The sequence below is a fragment of the Portunus trituberculatus genome, chromosome 9 (assembly GCF_017591435.1).
Source record: "Portunus trituberculatus isolate SZX2019 chromosome 9, ASM1759143v1, whole genome shotgun sequence".
NCBI lineage: Eukaryota > Metazoa > Arthropoda > Malacostraca > Decapoda > Portunidae > Portunus > Portunus trituberculatus.
The window spans coordinates 6,222,501-6,239,313 of record NC_059263.1 but is presented as its reverse complement, the minus strand read 5'-3'; the positions used below and the strand labels follow the sequence as shown (position 1 = coordinate 6,239,313).

Below are 16,813 nucleotides of genomic sequence, written 5' to 3'. Positions count from 1 at the left end.
TTATGAAGTAGAGGTATTTTGCAAAAGAATTAGTGGCACAAGTTTATGGGATACTTCAAGTAGATGCTGCATGCTGCGTGATTCGTGCTTCCAAGGTCTAAGGTTATAAAATTGTCATGCCAGACTTGTTACGGAGCAGAGAGGTTTTGTAAAAGATTTAGTGGCACAAGTACGAGTATATGGGAGCATTCACAGGTGGGAAGTTAATGAATGGTCTACCATGTCACCTTGAATGTGGTTTACTTAGTGTTTTTGAGCTTCATGTAGTCCTTTGTTCCTGGTGAATGATGGAAAAGAAATCAGATGTGGCTTATTTGTATATTTCCTTCTGTATCAATATTTGAAGTCAGTTGTTTATGACTGACATGGTTGATTATAAAGCAGCCTGTTACAGTGACAATCATTTTGGCCTACCAAGGACATGCAACACTCAACATGCCATGCAAGATCTAAACCTGCCATTATTTTTACTTTCACAGACATTAAAAATAAATACTAAAATAAAAAAATTTTAGACCTTCCTAAAGAAGACCTAAAAAAAAAAGGTGCAGCAGCAGCCAGAACCATGGACAACAACGTGGAGGACTGCCCAGTCTGCTTGAACACCTTTGAAGACTCCCTCAGGCTGCCACACATTCTGCCCAGTGGCCACACTCTGCACGAGTGAATAGAAGAAGCAGGGTGCTATCAAATGCCTCTCATGCCAGGTGAGACACCATGCCCGAGGCAAGCCACTTCCCTATCAATCGTGCCGTTGAGGGTTCATCAGGAGGCTGCTTGATCCTCCCAGCAGCCTCAGCCACAGCCTACTCAAGTGCCACCCCTGATGGCCAAGGTCTTGCTCAGCCTGCCTGCCAGGAACATGGAGGGACAGTCACCATACAAGAATCAACCTTGAAGACTGCCATCTTCACCTCCACTCCCTGCAGGCCCAGGCCAGGCCCCATGCCACCTTGCTGTCACCCTGCAGATGGGGCAGGTGGTGCCAGCCATCCTCCCCTGCAAGGTGTACGTGGACCTGGTGTGGCCCGGCAGTGTGGAATGGCAGGGGTTGGGGGTAAGTGGTGGCAAGTCTTAACCCGGACACCCTCTGGACTGGCAGTTGGTGCTGTTGTGTCTGGGCCAGTGGAGAACCTTCTGTGGCTAGAAAACTTGGACTCTTAATCTTTTCAACATCTGACTTCACAACTTAAAAACAACTTTTGCTTCCCAGAGTACAACAAAAACCCTTGCCCTAAAAACATTTTAAAAAACTAAAAACTAACTTTTTCACTTCCATGACTTAACTTAAAAGATCAAAACCTTCATGCTTTCAGAGTTAAAAGATCAACCATCATCTCAGCTACCTACATAACACTATTCCACATTTCGATTCCTTTCAGAGCACAGCAAGAAATACAACTAACTTATTTGGTGGGAGAGAGTTCGAAAGCGCAAGAGTGCGAGAGAGAGTGAGAGTGTGAATGAGCAAGAGTGAGAGTGTGAATGAGCAAGAGTGAGAGTGTGAATGAGCAAGAGTGAGAGTGTGAATGAGCAAGAGTGAGAGTGTGAATGAGCAAGAGTGAGAGTGTGAATGAGCAAGAGTGAGAGTGTGAATGAGCAAGAGTGAGAGTGTGAATGAGCAAGAGTGAGAGTGTGAATGAGCAAGAGTGAGAGTGTGAATGAGCAAGAGTGAGAGTGTGAATGAGCAAGAGTGAGAGTGTGAATGAGCAAGAGTGAGAGTGTGAATGAGCAAGAGTGAGAGTGTGAATGAGCAAGAGTGAGAGTGTGAATGAGCAAGAGTGAGAGTGTGAATGAGCAAGAGTGAGAGTGTGAATGAGCAAGAGTGAGAGTGTGAATGAGCAAGAGTGAGAGTGTGAATGAGCAAGAGTGAGAATGAGCAAGAGTGAGAGTGTGAATGAGCAAGAGTGAGAGTGTGAATGAGCAAGAGTGAGAGTGTGAATGAGCAAGAGTGAGAGTGTGAATGAGCAAGAGTGAGTGTGTGAATGAGCAAGAGTGAGTGTGAATGAGCAAGAGTGAGAGTGTGAATGAGCAAGAGTGAGTGTGAATGAGCAAGAGTGAGTGTGAATGAGCAAGAGTGAGTGTGAATGAGCAAGAGTGAGTGTGAATGAGCAAGAGTGAGTGTGAATGAGCAAGAGTGAGTGTGAATGAGCAAGAGTGAGAGTGAATGAGCAAGAGTGAGAGTGAATGAGCAAGAGTGATAGTGAATGAGCAAGAGTGAGAGTGAATGAGCAAGAGTGAGAGTGTGAATGAGCAAGAGTGAGTGTGAATGAGCAAGAGTGTGAATGAGCAAGTGTGAATGAGCAAGAGTGCGAGTGAGCAAGAGTGTGAATGAGCAAGAGTGCGAGTGAGTGTGAATGAGCAAGAGTGCGAGTGAGTGTGAATGAGCAAGAGTGAGAGTGTGAATGAGCAAGAGTGAGAGTGTGAATGAGCAAGAGTGAGAGTGTGAATGAGCAAGAGTGAGAGTGTGAATGAGCAAGAGTGCGAGTGAGTGTGAATGAGCAAGAGTGCGAGTGAGTGTGAATGAGCAAGAGTGCGAGTGAGTGTGAATGAGCAAGAGTGCGAGTGAGTGTGAATGAGCAAGAGTGCGAGTGAGTGTGAATGAGCAAGAGTGCGAGTGAGTGTGAATGAGCAAGAGTGCGAGCGAGTGTGAATGAGCAAGAGTGCGAGCGAGTGTGAATGAGCAAGAGTGCGAGCGAGTGTGAATGAGCAAGAGTGCGAGTGAGTGTGAATGAGCATGTGAATGAGCAAGAGTGCGAGTGCGAGTGAGTGAGTGAGTGCGAGTGAGTGTGAATGAGCGAGCATGTGAATGAGCAAGAGTGTGAGTGCGAGTGAGTGAGTGAGTGCGAGTGAGTGTGAATGAGCAAGAGTGCGAGTGAGTGAGTGAGTGAGAGTGAGTGTGAATGAGCAAGAGTGTGAGTGAGTGAGTGAGAGTGAGTGAGTGAGAGTGAGTGAGTGAGAGTGAGTGTGAATGAGCAAGAGAGTGAGTGAGTGAGTGAGTGAGTGAGTGAGTGAGAGTGTGTGTGTGTGTGTGTGTGTGTGTGTGTGTGTGTGTGTGTGTGTGTGTGTGTGTGTGTGTGTGTGTGAGAGCAAGCAAGAGCGTGAGAGAGTGCGAGTGTGTGCGAGTGAATGTGTTGTGTACCTATCAAGGGCGAGTGAGGGGATCAACATTGGACTGCAGCTTCTGTTTGATCTTCTGGCGTTTGTACTGACGATGCTTCTCCTGGACGGTGTTGAAGTGGGCAAGTAGTTCATCAAAGTCAATGTTACAGGCCAGGTGGCGCTGCTTTGCCTTGGCATGGGTGTGTCTGGAGGAGGAAGGAGGTTATCAACACCCACACCAGTCTAGTGCAGGAACATTATAGCATCACTACTTGATGAAGCAGCTTTCCTACCCTTTTTCCAGCTAGTGTGACATCATTGGTCAGAAGTCATGTCAATGGTAACGTCACTGGTCAGACATCATTGGTCAGAAGTCATGTCAATGGTAACGTCATTGGTTAGATATCATTGGTCAGAAGTCATGTCAATGGTAACGTCATTGGTCAGACATCATTGGTCAAAAGTCATGAGGAGTCAATTAAGCCACACCTTTCTTAACCACCATGTCAACCTTCCCATCTCAAAACAGCTATGGAGCTGCAGTCCCCCAGACACTCTCTGCTAGTCATAGAACGTTATCAACCTCACACTTAAAAATGTTATGTAACTAACAAATAGGTCACCATGTCATCTACCATTACAGCACCTTGAGACAGACTAATGGGGGTCACACAAGGAAGCCAATCAACCTCTCACTTGAATGTTTGGCAACTAACCAATAAGTCACCACGTCACCTCTTACCACTGCAGTGCTCGGAAACAGACTAAGAGAATAACAGGGGTCACACAGGGGAGCAAAGAGGAAACTAACCAATAGGTCATCACGTCACCTCCTACCACCGCAGTGCTCGGAAACAGACTAATGGAGTAACGGGGTCACACAGGGGAGCAAGGAGAACATCGTAAGGGATGCAAGGATCGATTCATTTGTCAATCAACAGGAATATAATAACGTGGATATAAAACATATTTGGAATTGTAGCCTGTAAACTATTACTTAGCAATAATATCAAATTTGACAAAAAATTTGGAATTGTAGCCTGTAAACCATTACTTAGCAATAGTATCAAATTTGACAAAAAATTACCAAGTTACCATTGTTCATGGCAACTTTCATTGGCTATTGCTGCTCAGAGAGACACAAAAGACAGACAGAGGGACAGACAGACAGAGAACCAGGCCGCTGTGGTACAGTGGAACCACGAGTGCTTTGGGGTCCGTGGGGTCTCCAAGCGCACAGGTTCGAATCCTGTCCACGGTCCAGTGTAGGTTGGGCTTCCTCACCTGGGGAAACAGTTTCCTAGCGGGTGGGCTTTGAGATAGGAAGTACCCCAAATAGTACCCCCTTTAGCCCATAAATTCCCGTGAAAAGCCCACATGGTATAAATAAAAAAAATAAAATAATAAATAAATAATAGAATCATTCTGTGACAATAGATAAAATGACAAAAGACAAAAGAATAAACAGGAGGGGCTCACTTGAGGAGGTGGGCAGGTGGGACACAGTCAAGGCGGTCATGCAGCATGGTGAAGGCCTTGGTCTGGGGCAGCAGCATCAACAGGCCGTACAGGGTTTCCACCAGTGCTGAATGTCCTACAGGGTCCAGCAGCTGTAGCCGGAGGTCTGTTGCAGACACGGGAGGGTTAAGAGAGAAAACGCCAATTCTTTGGAAGGACAAAGGTGAACAGATTTTTACCATACAATTCAGAATGGTGGAACCATTTGAATCTTGTGCAGGGGAAGACAATTCTTAAGTAACATAAGCATAGTAATTACCAAGATCCAAACAGAACCTTTTGGAAGCCAGGTTGTTTGTGAACAGATCTTTACAACAAATCAGAATTTGAACTTTCGTGTTTGGGGAGAGAATTCTTAATCCAACAGAGGCACAATTAACAAGGTCTAAATAGAGACTAGTTCATCACATGGCAAGTCCCAATAGGACTACACAAAGTCCTGAAGTTAATACTTTGATGCGAAGATGGGTTAAAACTTACATGTGAAGATGGGAGACTCCACCAGCTGCACCAACTTGTCAATCTCCACCAGGAAGTCTGCCGTCACCTCTATGTCCCCACTGAGCTACTGTTAAGGAAATGCATAAACAGGAAACGCACAAACGCACACACAAGGACACTCGTATGGCCAGAAGACATTTACTTAAGTCATACCTTCATTCATTCTCCTAGTTACTGCTGAAAATAATACTAAAATGAAGAGGTTGTCATGGAGAGACTAGATAACTAAAGTTCTTTGCATTTGAATTTTATGGAGTAACGAGTATCAGCACGATTGTCAGTGAAAGATTAACAAATGCAACTTCTGCCGAGCACAAGAGGATACAAGGCGTGGACGAGGGTGGCAGCATGGGTGTAGTTCTGGGTCAGGAGGCACAGGGTGAGGGTGGCCACTGGGTTGTGACTCCATGACCGGTACAGCTTCACAAACAGTTCACAACTCTCCTGCAGGCCAAGAGAAAACTTTAGATTCATGAACTGCAACAGACTAGATAGCACTGTAATACAAGACCTGTACACGGCAAATACATCCTTTAACAGACTCCCCAGCAAACAATTAGTACTCACAGGGGTAGAGAGATCCTTGAGCTGTATCCTGAGGGAGAACAGCTCCTTAGAAGTCAAGAGGATAGAGGATAACGTCTGTACCATCTTGGAGGCAAAGATAGGGTCTTCCTCCTCCTGCAGCAGCTCAGCTAAGGTGCGGTAAATATCCTCAGCACTCAGCATGACACACAGCTGCCTGTGGGCAATGATGGGCAAGCACCAGTCACCTAGGTAATCATTATAGGCATCACAAATGAGGAGTGGTAATGCAAATGAGGAGTGGTAATGCACAGGCAATCCATTACGTAAAATATAACTAATGATAGCATTAGATATTTAGAACAATTGCTGCCAAACATCAAATTTTCAAGTTTGGCGCACACACACACAAACACACACACACACACACACACACACACACACACACACACACACACACACACACACACACCTGATGATTAGAGGTCCCCTGTCCTCCAGCAGATTTCTCTGAGTTGTGAAAAGGTGAAGGAGATTCTGTAGAAACCTTGTGAAGTACTCATCAACATTGGTCTTGCCCTCCTCCTGTGCACCTGGGAAGTGAAAGGACACCATGGAAACCATTTCATCATACCTTCTAGACCCTTGTTTCACTTATCCTGACCATAAGGTACAAGTGAAATTTAGTCAATTCTATAATACCCTGCATGCAACTGACAAACCTTGCACAGTAGTGGTGGAGGAGATGGACTGACAAACCTTGCACAGTAGTGGTGGAAGAGATGGAGGAGGATGCAGAGATGGTGGTGGTGGTGGTGGTGGTAGTGGTGGCTGTGATGGGTGGACTAAGCGATGAAGGTGCAGGACTGTGGTTGCCAGTGGAAGCAATCTGTGCCAGCACCTCGATCACCAGCAGCACCACTTCATCGGAGGGGTCTGATAGGGTGCGCAGCAACACTGGGAACAGCTCTTCCAGGTAACGGCACATCTGATGCCACACAGTACATGTCAACACCAATTCAATTCCCAAGACAAGTTCACATTATATCTACAGCAATCATACACCGTCATGCAAAATTCTACATAAAATTACTAAAAAAAAATGGAAGTATCACTCGTGCATCACCTTGTTGGGTATCTTGTTGTGCAGGTGGTAGATCCAGCGCAATACAGCCGTCTTGCAGGGGACGGGAGTGTTGCGCAGCTGTTTCTGCAGCACATCCATCACCGAGCTGAGGTCCAGTGCCCCGTTGTAAAGCTCATCCGGCGTGCCTGCTGGGAAGGCTGTGCAAATGTTACAGTGCCTCACCACAGCCACACCATAACCATAAGTCAAAGTCATTGCCATAGTATATCACTACTTAAGTCTTCAGGTCTGCCACACTACATCCCCATCACCACCACAGCACAGATGGTGTAGCCACAAGGCCACATCAACATTTCACGCTATCAATGTGAATATAGGTACAAAATCCAACAAATGCAACAATCACATAATATTACACCAAACACCACACCGCAACACATCAACTTCCTTAAACTCTCCTCAGGTTTTGGCAAAGGCTATGAAGGAGATAAGCTAACAGGGGATAACCAAGGTAATTTATCATTGGAGAGAAGATTCCAGAAAAAAAAAAATCCTACATGCCTTTTCACCTTACCTACTGATGAGGAGTGTGGACTGGTGATGGCGCTGGAGGCTGTGGGTGTCTGTGGAGTTATGGGAGGTTGTGGTTGGTCTTCAGGAGTCCCAGCTGATCCCTCTGGCCCTTCCCTATCATCCTCAGCAGTGATGAGTTTCATTAGGCCAGTGCTCACCTCCTTAGCCAGACCTCTTGTCTCTATGGGGGGGAGAAAAGACTGGATGCACAACTACTTACAGGAGAATTGGAATCTTTAACCAATTCATGACTTTTTTAAAGTTATTAATAAAGATAACTTGTTCTTATTCATAAAGGTGTTATCTACGCTTACAAATTAAAAACTAAAGTGTGGGTGTTTACTTACTTGCATAGGCTGGGTCATCCAGGGCAAGGCAGGGCAGGATGGCCGTCAGGATGCCCGAGGTGTGTGGCAGCATCACCCGTCCCGACAGCTTCACAAACTCGTTAATCCAGGTGAGTGCAATCATCTGCAGGTGAGAGGGAGAACAAATTATGAAGATTCACACAAAGAACTAATTTATTGTAAAAATAAAATGTATAGCATTTCCTATTTAATATCAAGAGTATCTGTCCCTTGCAGATGCACCAAGACACACCTGCACCACAGGATCGCTGGACTGGGCGTGTGCAATCACTATGTTGATCATCTCGGCAAACTTGACCTTCTCCGGTGCCTTCTTGATGCTCACCAGGAACTCTCCCACCACTGCCTCACACCTGAAACACATAGAAAAGGCATAGAAAAGGGGACAAGTGTGATTATGTACCTATTTCCTGAAATGTTCCAAGTAAATGAATTCTTAGATTTTGTTCCACTTTAAGGAATTCTTATCCTCAAAAAATACTTAATCCCAATAAGTCAACTTAAAGCCTAATTAAGGTTTTATTATTTGGCTTCCCAGTATTTATCCACACTACAAAGAATTACAGAGTACAAACAATACTTTCTTTGGTGTGTGGGTATGGAACTACACAAGAATTAAGCTCCTAACACTCCCCATCACACTCACATCTTTTTGACTTCTGGCTTGGGTCCTTCCAGTATGAAGAATAGGCCCTCCAAAATTTCAGAGAGGAAGGAGAGGGTGTCAACATCCGGCACAGTGTGGAGAACAGACACCCATGACACCACTAGTGTCTGTGCCCAGTGGTTGTTGGCATACAGCTTTTCTCGCAGCACTGGGATGAAGGACACCAGGTCGAAGGAGGCACTTTCAGTCACAATGTCCTGGAGAAAATGGAGAGTGAGGGACAGTTGATCCTGGACATGAGGGATGGAGAAAGTAAAGTCTACAAGTGAAAATCAACATGCATTTATTTTCCTACAGATCACAAAACAACAGTGCCAGAAAACAAACCTTCATGATTCGGTCCAGCATCTCTGAACCATTTTTGACATTTTGGTCCGCATCAGTAGCCAGCCGAACAAGAATGGTGAAAATGTCATTGAATTGGGACAGTACTGTGCCACGCGAGACCCTCACCACGTTATACAATGACTCTGTGGCATAGTACCTCACATTGGGTGTGCTGTCTGTGAAGCAGGCTAGTATGGGGTTCACCAGGTCTTGTATGAATGGGGCTATATTCTGTCAAAAGAGAAGAACAGCCATTTTGAAGGTACTCAAAAAATTTCCTTGAGAAACAGCATTAGTATTCTACTGCAAGAAATATGGGATTTACTCAGGGGAGGTTGGTTCTGCATGAAGAGGGGGAGTACTTGAAATGTGAAGATAACATTACAAGAGACTGTACAGCTTCAGCCAAAAATCAAGTTCTAGATTTTGATAACTCATTACTTGGACCTATAAATATAAGTACTAGCTTCGTTCAATTCAACACATGCATGACCATCAAGCAAAATAATCATAAATCTACAATGTCATCACTAGCCATAGCTGTATAGATTTATATAATTGATGATACACAAGTGTTTATTTTTCTTCTATTAACATAATCATTGCCCAAGCCTCACCTTTGTGCCAAGACCAATAGCAACAGCAGCCAATCCAATGAGACCACCTTTCCTGGTGTGGGGGTTGTGGGACATGGCAAACTCCTCCAACACACGGATCAGCCGCCCGATTTGATCCTGCTTGTTGCTGGCCGAGAAGTCCTTCACCATCCTGCACAATACAGAGGGAAAAAATCATGATGGCAACACTGGTGATCTTCACTGTACACTGCCACTCTAGAGAAGGAAAGAATCAGTGGTCAGAACACTGCATGAAATTAACAGTGATGAATCTATCAATACCATCCCAAAATTAACTCCAGGCTAAAATTTTATTTATGATAATTTTGGGAAAATTTTTACTTTCCTGCTCGTCTCAAGTTGGGAGACGAGACTTTTTTCTGGTAGGAGTTTCATGCATTTTTTAATGAACCTGCTCATTGTTTGTCAAAAATCTAAAACTTTTTTCCCCCCTAATGAATTCAAGGTAATTACAAGAGTACTGCAACCATACTTCCCATTCGTGTATGCCTAAAAAAAAAATATTACCTCTCACCACCACAAATAAAAGTAAATTGAAAGCTACACTACTGTCGCTGCTGTTCATTTTATTGTTAACACCCCCACGTCTATTTCTATCTTGCTGCTAGCATCCTAACAATTTCTAACCATTCCTTGTCTATCCTGACCTAATCTAACCTTAACGACTGAGGATTTAATGCGTCATTCTGAGGACAGGGTGAAAAATATCTTCTTTACAAATCGCTAGCAGTTACAATATTTCCAGGCTATACATAAGGGGTTTATTTTAAACCCCTTAAAGACTCCATCCGAGATGAGAAGCAAGAATAGCTACTGTTCCTAGGGCAAGAAAGTAAAATAATACCCAAAGTTGTTCTCATTGATAATATGCTGCACCAATGTTTGCTGTAAAATCCTGTTAGGAATTTGACAAGGCCATTCATCCTTATAGCTATACCTTGCATGGAAATCTCCACAGTTCACATAATGACTCAAAGGTGGGAAGCATGCCATATGGATTGTAGTTCAACATGCTATAGTCACAAGTCAATTTATCAACTACTTATTACTGAATAATTGCCCAACCTCTTCTCCAATCGAGTTGGATCTTTAGTTACTAACAGGAAGTGGTTCATGCATTCATTTTTTTTTATTAAAAATTGCAGGAAGTAACAATTCGTGGTTCATCACCACTCCTAGCTCTGACAAAGCTACGCCATAGCCCTATCATCTGCTGCTGCACTGGGGACTCACTTCTCTATCTCCAGCGCCGCCGCCTTCCTCTTGTCATACACTTTATCGCTGAGCGCCCGCACACAGGCAGAGCTCAGCGGACTGTAGTCACGTTCACTCATGTCTCTCAGCTTTCTTTTGATCTCCAGCAAATGATCATCCCTCACTGGCGTGTCCCAGAGCCAGCCAGAACGCCCCGCACCGTGCCTGCAGCGGAGTCTGTGGTGGTCACAGGGGTGTGTTTCCTCCCGCCTAGTCAGCTGACCACTGTTTACCCGCGCCTCTCAATCCCTAACTATGGCTTGTATTGTTGCTCACTTAGCTCGAACTGCTCACGTACATAACTGTCTCGTAAGTAATATATAACTATGTATTTATGATTTTTGAAATGTTTAAATACCAAGCCATGAAACTTATGAATACCATTCCTTATTACTAGAGTCTGTGCTACACACACTTCACCCTTTTCGGATAATGATAGCAGAGCTGTCATTCCAATGATTTTTGTTGTATAGATAGCTCTCTACGTTGTTGTTTATATTTATATATCTTAATGTTTTTTTTATACTTATATCAAAACATTCTGACAGTCTGGACCTGGAGAATAAATGCTCCTTTCAAATGAAGTTAGGGTTAACCAAACGAACACTACGTACACAAATACAAGCATTATATTATTGTTTAAAAAGGGTCTGAGAAAACCCTGATAGCTTGTATATGCTTGTTTTTTATATATTTTTCATATCCTTGAACGACAAATTCTTTTTAACACGAAAAATTGAGATAAAAACCTTCCTTCCGTATTTTGAGAAATGGCTCATAAAACCCGCCTCATAAAACCTTACATAGCATGATAATATTTAGTCTTATGGAATATGTAATTATCTGTAGCAATAAATAGCACGCCACTACTACAATGGGGATTAGGTGGGTGCACATACCGTTGATAAATTTCTACAATAGAGGGTTACCGATTTACGTGTGAGTAGTGCGTTTGCGCGCGAGCAGACGACGCTGAATTGGTGATGCTGTGGGCAAGGAAGGGCTCAGGGCAGCTTTTTCTCACATTTCTCACTCCTCTCCATCTACTCCTCCCAGTCTATCGGGGTGTGGCGTTCAGTAACCCTCAGTGAAGTGGAAAAATGGTGTAAGGTGGCCCTGCGAAGGCGTGATCCTATCCAAACACGAGGAAAATGGCCAGAGCACTAGGGGTCTGAGAGGAATACATCTATAGAGGGAAGGAGGACCACAGGAGAGTACAGACTGGAGAAAAGATAATAAGAGGAACATTTTAGACCAAAGTGGGAGTGAGCGTGTTAGTGCTGAGTAGTGGAGTGTTTTTGTGAGTGTGTGGATGGGTGGCGGTGGCGACGGAAAGGGCGGCTGTGGTTTGGAGAGAATCTTGTGGTGATGGGGCCCTCCACCTCCACCACGACCATGCCAGGAAGAGTAAGTACATTGGGAAGTGGCTCTGATCCTTCCACTTTCTTAACACATTCCTTGGATCCATTTTATTGTAGCCGTGTGAATCCGAAAAATGAAAAAAAAATATCCGTCTTTTTTTTCTTCTTCCGTCGCTTCCTTCTTCGGGAGGAAAAAAAAAAAAAAGCGAAGTGTTTCTACTCCCTCATTTTATGTTCCTTTTTTTCTTCCATAGTTAGGTGTGTTAAGAAATAATGACTGAATATATCTTGCATTTTTCTTGTGCATATTCTTGTTCATCCCGGCAATACATTCTCAAATAAACGGAAAAGTAGCTACACGTTTTTTTTTTTTTTTTCTAATTATTGGCTCCGGTAAAGCGTTGTATTCAGAGGTTACGTGGTTTTACCTTTATTTTTTTTTTTTTCACTTCTATCTTCTTATCGTTGCCTCTTCCTTCTTCGTGTGGTAAATAGACAGGTGTTGTTTCTGATTGCTCTAGTTCTTCTTTATTCATAATTCGCTCATTCACTCGTGTTAAGCGTTAAGAGTTGATTCGGAAGGGCAAGGTCGAGAAATAACGTGGGTTTCATGTCCAGTTCTCTCGTATTCGTGTTGCTACTGGATGTTTTATATTTTTGGGTCTTTTCCTTCTTCTTCTTCTTCTTCTTTCTTTCTTTCTTTCTTTTCGTTTTATGTCCTTGGATTTTAAGAGTGTGTGAAGAAATATCGTACTTTTCTTTATTTTTTTTTTCATCCATTTTGTTCTTTCTTACTTGTGTTGTAATGATCATATTAGTCCTTTGTGTGTGTGTGTGTGTGTGTGTAATTACGTTTACACCCTCCGTTTTACCCTTCCATTCATACCCTATGTGTACTTATACGTATAGGAGAAGTGTACTATAGGAGAAATAACACGTACAGCACATACATACTCTTTCCTATCCTACGCTTTCCTTCCTCTTCCTCTTCCAAATATACATTGTCAGCTGCTCTGCCTCGCTGTTTGAAACCCATACAGTTCCAAATATAAACAAACGGGAAATGTCAAGAGCTCTTCCACTATCTTTATTTTTCCGTGTCATGCTTTGGGTGTTGGTGGTGGTGTTGGTGGTGGTGTTGGTGCAGGGTGGGCGGCGTGACTGCTGCAGTGTGGGAAGGTCATGTTTATTTATTTATTTATCGAGTATACGCGTGTCTTTCCTCGCCATGATAGAAGTTAATGGGAAGGTGTTACTGTTGTAGTTTTGGTTGTTTTTTATGTAGAGAGGTCTTTTACTGTCATTTGTGTTTTTTTTCTAGTTTTTTGTTTTTGTATTGCTTATAAAGTGTTTACTGCCTATGTATTGTTATAGTTGTGCTGTCTTTTTGTTGTTATTATGTTATTTTCTTGTAATACATATAGTTGTGGTAGTGAACTTTTTTTCATTCTTACATTGTAGAAAATAACGTTTCTTCTTCTTCTTCTTCTTCTTCTTCTTCTTCTTCTTCTTCTTCTTCTTCTTCCTTACATCTTTTTCCACCTCGTCAGCTTAACCTAACTTCGATCTAGTGGAGGCAGGAACAGTAGGCTTATAATCCCTCTGTGTACTTACCTAGGCCAAGAGAGAGAGAGAGAGAGAGATGCAATGAACAAAATAGGAACTAAACATGCAATGCTTGAAAATTATATTAAAAAAAAAGAAAAAAAAAAATCCCATTTCTAAAACACTTACTTCGTATTTTTGAAAGATGGACGAGCAGGAAAAAGATTGAAAAAGAATATGGATGAAGGAAATAAAAGAAAAAAGTAATAATTGTGTCTTAAATAACTTGACATCAACAAAGACACGTGACTATGTATACAGGCTCGTATTAATGAACACTTCAGTACTGGGACACATTTTTACCTTGAGATTTGTGTACGATTAGACCATTTTATTGACATTAGGAAGGATCTATGGAAGTCAAAAGATTAATGGCCACAGTCTTCACTACTTTAATTTCCCACATGAGTTTCTGAAGCTGTATCAAATCAATAGTAAACAGAATGAATATGGAAACGCGTCATGGTACTGAAGGGGTTAAACACTTCTGCTTCACCTCCACTATTTCAAAAGGCTTTATTTAAATTTCCACGAGTTTTTAAAGGTGTTTTTACGGTTTTAAAAGCAGAGTGACAAGATTTCCACTCTATTAACTGGAAAAACACTCTTCGCTAATCATCTCTGTGCTCTTTGAAAATAATCGTGGTGAGAGACCAAAGCGTTTTTGAATACGGACCAATAAACTTCATCAATTTCTCTATACTCACGCTACTCCTACCCCAAAACCCCCAGCCCCCGAGCCACCCCATCCCCCTTGGCCACTTGTACCCTTGGTCTAATGAAAGGTGCCTCGGTGGTGCCTGCTCGAGTAGTGGCACTCTTGACGCCGTAATGTTTGTTGGCACCATTAGGCGATATTAGCAAACACTTAGCTGATAGGTGTGCCAGAGAGACGGGAGGGAGGAGGGAGCTGGGAAAACAAAGTGGTGTAGAGGGAAGGGGGGAAAAATAGATGTTTGCTTGCATTTGCGGATTAATTTTAGGTGTTTGTTGAAGAAGTTGTTTGCTTACCTGCTTGTGTGTGTTGTTTTCGTAAGGTTTGTGTTTGGTGTTGTTGTTGGTGGTGGTGGCAGTGGTGTTTCTAAGGTAGTTTATTAGGTTAGTGTATTTCTCTCTCTCTCTCTCTCTCTCTCTCTCTCTCTCTCTCTCTCTCTCTCTCTCTCTCTCTCTCTCTCTCTCTCTATTTCTGTTCATATTTCATTTATATTTTTTCGTACGATAGTCAAGGTCATGAATCAGTGTGTGTGTGTGTGTGTGTGTGTGTGTGTGTGTGTGTGTGTGTGTGTGTGTGTGTGTGTGTGTGTGTGTGTGAGGCCAGATTGCGTTTTATTATTTCTTCATTTGTTATCGTCGTTGCTGTTATCTTTGTTATCATCATCATCATCATCATCATCACATATTTTGCAATGTTTACTACGTACAACCTCGTGTTTCGTGAAAAGGCGAGAAGAAATAAGTGTAGCGTGCTTGATATGTTAATATATCATGAGAAATGCTACTACTCCATTAATAATTACCAAAGAAGTACACACACACACACACACACACACACACACACACACACACACACACGTATTTCAGTTTATTTTATTTGCTTTCTTTTTTTTTTTTCTTCCACGTAAATCTTTTCAAGCATATTTTGCAAGTCTGGTTCACGCACTCACTTTGTACTCCTTCATGACTCCCTGGGCTCGTAATTAACTCCTTCACGATGAATAACATACTCCAACCCCCTCTCTCTCCTCGTATATCCTTTGCCCTCACGCTGACTGGCGCCGCTGACGTTCATTCATTCATTCATTCATTCATTCACTCACTCACTCACTCACTCACTCACTTCCTCACTCATTCTTTCATTCATTCATTTATTCATTCACACATTCATTCATTCATTCACTCACCCACTCACTCACTCACACACTCAGTCATTCACTCACTCACTCATCAGTCAGTCACTCATCAGTCAGTCATCGCTTGTAACTTTATTTATTCATGTAGTAAGTCAATCAGTCAGCCAGTCACTTCCTCTGTCTGTTTATCTCCCATGTTTATTGGTTTATTGATTGTATTTGTTGATTTAGTTAGTCAGGCAGTCAGTCACCTATTCAGTCAGTCAGTCAGTCAGTCAGTTATTTTTATCTGTTTGTTTATTTATTTAGTCAGTCAGTCTGTCACTTCCTCATTGCTCATTTATTCATTCATTCATTGGTGTTTGTTGTCTAGAGAGAGAGAGAGAGAGAGAGTTGTGTAAGTTAAATCGAGGGAGTAATATTTAGCTTTCTGTCTGTTTGCTCTGTGTTTTGGCTGTTTGTGCGTGTGTTGACTTGTTTGCCCCTTTCCCTCGTTTCCTTCCGTGTCGGTAATGAGGTCAAATTACTACACCAACACTTGTTACGGTAATCAGGCTAACAACAACACCAATTACCATCACTACCACCACCATCTCTATTACCACCACCACCACCACCACCACTTCTACTACCACCATCACAATTACCACCACCACGACCACCACTACTATTACTACTATACCAACAATAACAATGCTACTACTAGTATTATGACAACAATAACTACTACCACTACTACTACCACTACTACTACTACTAAAGAAAAAAATATACAAAGATAGAAAAATAGATAGGCAAACAAACACATTCAGATAGATAAACCAATAAAGTTACATATAGCTAGGTAGATAAGAAGATAAACAGAAAGTATAAACGCACAGATCAAACTAATGTCATAAGAGCGATAGAGAATTCAGTCAGTAGTGCATCGTCAAATTGTATGTGTGTTTGGTGCTTCATCATTCAAGACCAGCTGATGAATAAGTAAAGGAATCGATATAGGAAGAGCAAAGGATGTTATGTCACTTGTAATCAGAGAGAGAGAAAGAGAGAGAGAGATAAAGCGTTTTCTAATTCTAAAGTTGCGTGTGTTTCCTCTCATCCAAACTCCATAACAGAGGAAATGAAAGGAACACAAAGGAAGAATTAGCTAACAAACTGCAGCAGATTAGTTGTCCCTTTACGAGCTAGTTGTTTAGTAGTAATGATAGTAATAGTAGTAGTACACCATTCTTATAAAAGGCGAATCACGGTGCTACTCGTAATAATGGTAGTAATAGTAGTAGTGCACCATTTTTATAACAGGCGAGTCATGATACTACTACTACTACTACTACTCTCTCTCTCTCTCTCTCTCTCTCTCTCTCTCTCTCTCTCTCTCTCTCTCTCTCTCTCAGTGAAGTCCTCTCGAGTCTGTTACGTAGCCTAATTCTGCAC

General features: G+C 42.5%; 2 protein-coding genes across 5 annotated transcripts in view; one reads left to right on the top strand and one right to left on the bottom strand.

Moving 5' to 3' along the window:
* Nucleotides 1–304: 304 nt before the first annotated feature.
* LOC123501492 (protein VAC14 homolog) lies at nt 305–10,792 on the bottom strand. 4 transcript variants are annotated; one of them, XM_045250339.1, is made up of 16 exons: nt 10,540–10,792; nt 9,286–9,436; nt 8,669–8,899; nt 8,321–8,538; nt 7,907–8,027; nt 7,654–7,777; nt 7,308–7,487; nt 6,773–6,930; nt 6,406–6,634; nt 6,119–6,239; nt 5,689–5,863; nt 5,447–5,565; nt 5,101–5,180; nt 4,582–4,726; nt 3,143–3,308; nt 305–1,143 (listed from the first exon to the last, which is right to left on the bottom strand). In XM_045250339.1, exons 1-15 carry the CDS (start codon nt 10,638–10,640, stop codon nt 3,146–3,148), a joined length of 2,316 nt encoding a protein of 771 aa, XP_045106274.1. In that variant the 5' UTR covers nt 10,641–10,792; the 3' UTR covers nt 305–1,143; nt 3,143–3,145. The 4 variants fall into 4 exon arrangements, with proteins under 4 accessions (XP_045106274.1, XP_045106273.1, XP_045106275.1 ...); XM_045250338.1 differs by lacking the exon at nt 305–1,143 and having other exon boundaries at nt 3,101–3,308; XM_045250340.1 differs by lacking the exon at nt 305–1,143 and having other exon boundaries at nt 3,101–3,308; nt 6,773–6,921.
* A 738-nt stretch (nt 10,793–11,530) lies between these two features.
* Nucleotides 11,531–16,813, top strand: part of LOC123501481 — a 36,401-nt gene continuing 31,118 nt past the window's right edge. The window contains exon 1 of the mRNA XM_045250329.1: nt 11,531–11,967. The gene's annotated coding sequence lies outside the window, so the exon portion shown is untranslated. The remainder of the gene's footprint in view (nt 11,968–16,813) is intronic.

Bases quoted from the DNA above. Each gene is read 5' to 3' on its own strand.
- LOC123501492 (XM_045250339.1), bottom strand. From the start codon at position 10,640: ATGAGTGAACGTGACTACAGTCCGCTGAGCTCTGCCTGTGTGCGGGCG. The intron at 7,488-7,653 runs GTAAGTAAACAC...TCCCCCCCATAG, and splicing joins GGATGACCCAGCCTATGCAA to AGACAAGAGGTCTGGCTAAG. The intron at 6,931-7,307 runs GTAAGGTGAAAA...ACATTTGCACAG, and splicing joins TCCACACTCCTCATCAGTAG to CCTTCCCAGCAGGCACGCCG.